The sequence below is a fragment of the Opisthorchis viverrini genome, assembly GCF_000715545.1.
Source record: "Opisthorchis viverrini unplaced genomic scaffold opera_v5_94, whole genome shotgun sequence".
Lineage (NCBI taxonomy): Eukaryota > Metazoa > Platyhelminthes > Trematoda > Opisthorchiida > Opisthorchiidae > Opisthorchis > Opisthorchis viverrini.
Window position 1 is genome coordinate 1,230,899 of NW_008751751.1, and position 8,276 is coordinate 1,239,174.

General features: G+C 42.3%; 1 protein-coding gene across 1 annotated transcript; it reads right to left on the bottom strand.

The window, feature by feature from the left end:
* Positions 1–2,080: 2,080 nt before the first annotated feature.
* On the bottom strand, positions 2,081–6,881 carry T265_13716 (hypothetical protein; the record flags this gene model as incomplete). The annotated part of the gene is made up of 3 exons (XM_009170166.1): positions 2,081–2,199; positions 5,133–5,182; positions 6,820–6,881. Coding segments are annotated over 3 exons (231 nt in total), but the record flags the coding sequence as incomplete, so codon positions are not given.
* Positions 6,882–8,276: the final 1,395 nt, after the last annotated feature.

The following is an 8,276-nucleotide window of genomic DNA, read 5'->3' on the forward strand; positions in this document are numbered from 1 at the left end:
AAAAATGCACCAGTCGGTAAACGAAACCAAAGGTTGATTAAGATAGGCTAAGTTCAAATTAGAAACCTTATCAACAGGTTTCGAATTGACGGATTCAAAGGATGCACAACACTTTTAGCCAAGAGGCAGACCTGCCTAATCTCAGTAAAAATCGATCGACCGATCACGAAGCCTGCCGAAACTTAAATATACCTTCAGTTTCTCTGGAACTTCCCAGGACATCTGTTTGGAGCATGCAGCCCGATTTGCAGATACCGATCACATGGGAGGAACCATATCGGGGAACCGAACTTCATTATTCCGAGGAGTATTCAGTACCGCTTTTTTCAGTGTGTTGCCAAAAAGGAACAGCATCGAAAGTTGAAGTTTGCAACTGGTTTGCACAATCGAAAAGACTGAAAATGTTGAAGAAATATTCAAGTATGCCACCACTATTCTAAGAGAAGGAAAGCCGATAGAAAAAGGACAATGGCCAAGGAACAGGTGTTATCTGTATTGAAGACAAAGCCCTGGCATTTTCCTGCTCGACCAGTCTAGTGCTTATACTCTGAAATAAATGCCCCGCAAAGAACGGTTTTGGGGCAACATGTTTGACTTTACTTTTGGAGCAGGTCAGCTGCAAAAATAGTGCTGGAAACGAAAGCAACCCCTATACGCCTTCTTTGGGGATTTCACGAAAAATTTGGACCCAGTGAACATGAGGCACTGTGGACTGCGAAGTGGACTGTCAGCTACCCCGATAAAAGACTACTCTCACTTTGCTATGAAGGCATGGATACGTACCTGTGGAACCACAGAAAAGGGTTTTAAAATGAGCACGGGAGTAGAATAGAATTTCCTTCTGTATCTGGCCTAGTTTAATCGGCACCTGGCCGTGATCTTTGCAAAAGCTTTTTATGATTTCCATGAGGGTGTACCGATCGCGTATCATAAAAAAGTCATCTATTCAGTTCGGAAAACTTCACGGCCAAAACGGGCACGCAGCAGCCATAACCAGGTTCGAAGTTCACTAAGATGCCATATTGTTTGTACCCCTGTATGACGGCGAAACATAACATATTAGAGAACACGAATATCTTCTTCAGCTGAACGGTACTCTCATCAGGGTTGGGGTGAGAGAGAACATTGATCATTTCAAAATGAAATCAGATATCAAGACTGAACTAACCCTAAAAGTAGGTGGAAAACATAGTCTGTGGAAATCAGACAAATCTGAGCGTAGCACAGTTTGAACGCATTATTCTCTCGGTGGACAGTGCATTCGGAAACACGGCCTCTTGACAGTTCCTGTCCTTTAAAAAAATTGGCTGGTACATGAATAGGTATGTAAGGGTCAAAACACTGGAGTGTATCTCGTCTCTGACTTCAAGAGGGCTCATTAATTTAGTCTCTTCATTTAAAAATTCTGGATATTACATCGCACATGCAAGTGAGTTTCCTTTCTGATCATTTAGCAGTTTGGTCAGCTATAGCCAATTTCCGTCAGAGTTTACTTCCGTAAATCATCACCGGCACTCTGCAATAAAAAAAGCAGTAAAAAGCAATTTTTTCATGGCGTCTCTTAACATACTGTCAACTTTTGTCATTCGTCAAACAAAACAAGATCTCTCCTCTACACAGGCCTCAATATCCAGTGAATCCTACCATGGTGTGACCATGTGGTGTTCAGAGTGTTTGTATCGTTGGTAATCTTGTGAATCTGATTTGTAAAATTTATACTTTTCCAGCTTTTGCTCTGAACAATGGCTTTAGTTCAAGGGATGTCCGCCACTCATTTGAGAAAAAAACATTTATGTGTCCGAGAATGACATTTCTGCATACCTTAACTGAGGCGCAAAGCCTCAAATTGTTCTACAACCCATCATAGCTATACAGTAGTAGCAACGGCTGGTGCTTAACCGTTATGAATAGAATTGCTTTGAAGCATAAACGAGAGATTCAGCTGGGTTTCAGAAGGGTCTCCCGTCAAAACCAAATTGGCACGAAATTTAGTGTATTTCGCTCATTTCGTGCAATCATGGTTGACGGAAACTTGGGAGCTGCGCCTACCTGATGAGCCCCAAGTGGGGCAAAACCTACTATAAGCTGCCAAGAGTTTCAGTAACCTTACGACTAGTGTATTACGTCTGTACATGTCTCGATATCTCGAATATCGTACCAACTGAGACATCAGGTGGCCCGGTGCAACACATTCAGTTACTTAGAAACATCGTAACCGAAAGATTATGCTAGGTTTTGGGTGGGTCTCCCATCAAAACCTGATTGGCATGTAAATGAGTGTATTTCGCTCTTTTTACGAAGTTTATTGCGTGAAAAGCCAGAATTGTTCCTACTTTTTCACTGGCACTGCTGAGTGCCAAGCCGTTAGCTTGGCGTTTTTACCATTATAGAGTCTGGTGTATACTGTGTTTGCATTCGGAAACGATGCACGCTGCGCTCACTGCGTCACATCTGGTAACAAATACTGGCTCCCGAGTAGGCGGCTTTTTAAGGACCGCGCAGTAGACTTGGATGCCCTTGCTTAATTATTGGTTCAGGTAGAGCTTTGGCCGTCTAGCAAGAATTTCTTGGACGAAACTTCTAGGAACCAAACTAATAGATTCAAAATAACTATGGACGGGAATTGCTTTCCGAGATCCACCCACATCTTTCTGTTCTGAAAAGACTTTCCAGTTGAGACCTCCGAAACCATTATGTAAGCTTTTGGAAGCAACTTACTTCTACGGACATTTGACTTGCTTTTACCTCCGGGACAAATATCACTGCAGGCATCTAGTTACAGATGTAAACTGCGCGGTGTTTTGTACGACAATAAAGGTAAAATTCAGAATTATCTATTTATCGGTTATGTGCACCTGGTCACGGTATCGATTGGCACAGTTTCGGATCCAATACACTAGTTAGTGATTCATAAACCGAATGGCGATAATAACTTTTTTCTCCGGGAATTTCCTCTACTCACACCACGAAATGTCGAGTGGTCTACGCAAGCAATAGCCCAGTCAAACTTGTCAGTTTCATCATTTCTTAATCGGAGGATCAATTACTTTGCAGGTCAGCTTATCGTCGCAAAATGTGTTCGTATGGCATCCTTACTGAAAAGTGCGGAATGCGTCAACAATTAATGCAAAACTGGTGCCAATCGCAGTAGGTTCTGTATAGCCAATATTCGTACTTTACCTCATTTTCACACCATATGTTTGAGGTTTCCCCTGCCAACCATAATTGTGTGCAGATGAAAGGGAAGTGGGTTTATTGGAGAAACTGTTCAAAAGCCCGCGACTATTTTCGCTCCTCTTACGGTTCATCAGGCGGGTGCAGCCCCTGAGGTGTTCTGATTGGACCCAAATTTATACGCAACTTGCTGAACACATTGGTTATCAAACTGATTGACTTTTAATTGTAGACTCAGCTGTACCATTCCGTTAATTACGTGACGCACTTATTCATGTTTCCCTATTCCTCACACTAATTCATTAACCTTCCGGTGACTGATCAAGTTTCGAGACTGAACTATTCTATTTTATGCAAAGTCGACTCTTTATTAATTATTAGTGGACTACACATTACCTGTCACATAGGACACCCAGATCGTGAGTTTAGGCTAACTAACCAATTCCTTGCCTTGAGATCACGGCCTTAGCACAAGATCGTACGCACTCACTTGTGATACTCTTCAACTAAATGTGCTTCATACAGATTGTCTTGTGTTCCAACCTGGGTGATATTCAAGACGCCGGACCATATTCATGCAGTACCGTGTCCCTCTAGCTTGTATTCACTTCTCCATGCGGCCCACGCTTCTCCCATTGAACTGTTTTTCTGTAATTCGATACCGCTGTACAATCTAAAATCTGACCAACACAACTTTTAAGCTGAATTTGAGCAGTGTGCTATGTATAGACTCGGAAGTGTCAACAGAAGAAAATCAGTCAGGAACGGACACACTTCAAGGGCCAAGTGATCGTCCTTGAACTGTCCAGATGCCCATTAGCATCCGGTTAAGTCAACTTAGACCTACTGAGCACGGTGAAGTGTATACAGGTAGGTGAGCGGATGGAGTCCTTTGTTTTTCAACACTTTTAAACTGTACTTGTATCTGTTTTACAACCGGTGACTTATATGTATCGCACACTTGTAGTCGTTTCAAAAACATGAAAACTTCAATAAGTGATAAAGGTTCTCCTCCGAGAATTTTCCACGCCGTTTAGTGTAAAAAGTGCTTGGTATCGTGTAAAAATTATATTAACTTCGTTTTTATTCTATACGTCAATAGAAGTGTGATCGGATCAAATAAACTGTAGTTATTCATCCCGGCAAATTCCCGTATCGAGGGTCACCTCATTCGCTCTACCGTCCAACAATTGACTGTATACTTCTTAAGAGAAAACAAACGTCACGAAACAACCATTGTGGCTTCCCCGTTAAATTCGCCACATTCTCCTCGAGAAATATACCAGAAACGGAAGTGTTACAGCACGGATATGAACAAACAATTCGTGGGCATCCGTGATTCTGTTTCCTTCTGAGTATACCGCTGAGTATACTGCCGAGCTGCACATTTCTAAAGATGTATGAATTCCTACCAAACCGCAGGTTACTGATGCGACTCTTCTATGTTGAAATGCTTGTCGCCAACAAACAGGAGAGATCTCTTTCAAGATTTCAATTCTCGAACTCCTTTGCGTACATGGTGGGCTTAAATTAATAGCGACATCAGTGATTTTGCACCAGCTGACCAGATCATACAGCAGATGTCCTGATAAGACTCAGCTGAAGATGCGGTAGCTTGGATATTTGATCAAAAATGTTAGTATTCACCTGTAAACGCGCACATGAGGGCCAACACAGGTATACTGTTTTGGTTCAAATGAAGATCAGTATTGTAAAGCAGCCGTAATGTCGCCACCCGAAAAGACTAACGAAAGATAAAATGGATCGGTCTGCAGTGTGATTAATTACATCTGGTATTCTGCCCTCGCAATTTCTCATCGAATTGAAACATTGCACCAGGATAATGACGACCTGAATTCATTTACCCACGAGTTTACAGTTCACATATACATGCTGGTGAAATGTTAAGCAAGGAGCAAACAGTGGACATGCAGGGTTCCTTTGAAAAGATTTCTTACTCTTGTACAATCCAACAAGGATTCCAACTCTCCACGGATATTCATACATGCTGGTGAAATGTTAAGCAAGGAGTAAACAGTGGATATGCAGAGTACTTTTGAAAAGATTTCTTACTCTTGTACAGTCCAACAGGGATTCCAACTCTCCACGGATATTGCAGTAATGAAAGGCTAGGGAATATCTCTCATTTCGGTTTGCGTTCTGAAGAGAAGTCTGTCATCCGCTGGCTTTGATCCACATGACTACAAAAGACAAATACTTGGAGGACGTGTGCAAACACATTGGTGGATGGTGATTAAAAACCTGGGTTAGTATGCATACAAGTCCTCCTTGAATTTCGTGACTTCGTAAGCATAAGGATGATACAAATTTAGGAGAAATTAGAATATGGGAACAAAATAAATCAGCTTATCTCTCGTCAAGTAATGACATCGGAGACAGGATCAATAGATCGAGGGTTGCTACAATGGAGGAAGGTTCTTTGAACGGACTCTTCCGGTCGATTGTCCAAATCTGGGTATGGTCTTGTTGGTCACTTCGGGTGACTTGACTGCTCCGCAGAATGGAACCCAACCAGTTAGTGATATTCGTTGCATACGAAGATTGTATTGTAAAGCTTTATGTGGATCAAAACTGTTGGTGTTTCAAACAAACCTTCATTGCCAGTCAGTTGGCATGTGATGACATAAGGTATGGTTAGAACACCTGGGTTTATGGGGTGTGTATGAATGAACAGTAATCCAAACTAACCCTATTCAAGCTTATTGACAGGCATGCACAGGGTAAACGAAATGATGGAGACTTTTGGACATAACTCGAACCAGTGATTCCTCACTTTCCGGACATTCTGCAGTGGATGGGTTAACTGTATCACACACGGGTAGTTGGACCGCACAATTCCCAGTCAACCATTTGCTTACTGGAACCGTTGATGACCTGAATGAAATTAAGGTCTGGTTCGTCGTGAAAGTTACTAGTGAAGCTGGAAGCCTTCAGGTAATCTCGTCCATAATATGACATCGGAAGTGACTAATCAGAGAACCCAGACAGGATATCTCCATAACCGCAACACAAACAAAAGGGTTAAATACGGAAATCTGAGGCTTGAAGTCACAAATTCTGTCCGTCAAAACAGATCTCATCGCTTCATCCTTTCTAGACGACGATTCAAAGTACATTTTCTTCCGCTTCCATGGATAGTATGAAACGGTTAACGTTGATGTAAGCCGTTCCACTTCCGGTTGAGCTAAGGAATTTTAAAATCTCACGCTTAAATATATGGTCCAAAGGTCAAAGAGAAAAGTGGTTGGATTTTGAAAACAAGTAGTTCAGGGCAGGAGTCTACCGCGTAAAACAAAGCCATCCAACACCGAAAGCCTGAGAAAGCTGTAAGGCTATTCGGGCACCAGGAAGAAAATGCACTTAATGATCCCCGAGGTCCACAGTCACCTGGACAGAAATCAAACATCAGTTGTAGGTACTTGACTAGAAACGTGATCTTTCGATTGCAATTGACACCGTATCGCTTAATTGCTGTAATGTGGACACATGTACTGCGCTTGGGCCGCGTCCAGCTAGGTTTTCTGGAGATCCGCTACACCCCTTATACTATTGGAAACAGTCCCTGTTGTTTTATCTTCGCAATGTACTACTCATAAGGTTGCCGAAAATCCGTCGACAACCCACTACCGGTTTCGCCCTTTTTGGAGCTCATCAGGTAGACGCAGTCCCCGGGTTTCCGTCAACATTATGTTCTACTTGAAACCAAATTGCACGAAACTAGCGAATATGCACTCATTTGCAAACCAATTTGGTTCTTTCGAGAGACTCATCTGGAACCCAGCTGAATCTCTCTTTTATGATGTTCTCAGCCAACTGAATATGCTGCACCAGGCCGCCTTATGTTTCAGTTGGCACGACAGTAGATTGCAAATGAGTGTATATTCGCTAATTTCGTGCAATTTGGTTTCAAGTAGAACATAATCTTGACGGAAACCCGGGGACTTCGCCTACCTGATGAGCTCCAAGAAGGGCGAAACCGGTCGTGGGCTGTCGACGGATTTCCAACAGCCTTGTGAGTAGTACATTACGAAGACATATATATATATCGCGATATCTCGAATATCGTAGCGACTGAAACATGAGGCGGCCTGGTGCAGCACATTCAGTTGCCTGAGGACATAACAAACGAGAGATTCATCTGGGTTCCAGGTGGGTCTGTCGAAAAAACCAAATTAGTTTGCAAATGAGTGTATATTCGCTAGTCCATGTTGCTTTATTTCGCCTGGTACATGTCCTAAGAGAATTTTAAGCGCGCCTTTTCCGGTGTAGCGTTCATGTTCGCTGAACAAGAGACCCCAATGTGCTTGCCTAAAACTAAAAGAATGTGGAGATTGTTCCCGCTTTTGGATTGATATTCAATTCCTATGAAGTTTTGTGTCCAAGACCTGCATGTAACATACCTAATTAGGACCGAGCTTCTCCTCCTTGCTAAGAACTTTGAACCCTATGAACATAATCTGAAGAGAAACAACTACAGACTGAGAGCTGCGAAAGCACAGGTGTTTGGAGGTCATGTCACGTGCTCTAGCGTCGAAAAACTGCGGGTGATCAATATGCCTAAAAACGGAACACGTGTTTACCTTTTTGAATAAACATCTGAAGCGACGGTTTGCATAGTCTTAAGGCGATGGCTTTGGTCGAGATTATAAACTAAACACGTTTGATGTAGATATGAGCAAAAATGACCCCACTTTAACAAAAAGTAAAGTGAGTAGCAGGATAAAACCCAATACTGATTCCAGGAGGTACGGCGAGCACTCCAAATACCAGCTTTTAATAGTTGTTTTTATCATGCTAACGTTGTGTTAGTTGCAATTTGCCCTGGTACATACAAAGGTGAATCAAAACGCTGAACCGTTCCACCTTAAGTGGTGTTCATTAAGCATTTATTCGAAGCCTATTTCATGGTCTGCCCGGTGATTGTTATTTGCTCTGCTTCGTGGTGGCACTTTCCCAGATTCCATTCTTTAGAACTTTAGAACCATATGTTTACTTATACATACATATACTCAAATATATAGTTATTTATTCGTGTTCCAGTTACGCCTGGTTGTATGCTGTAATTGCATCCGCAGGTAAAA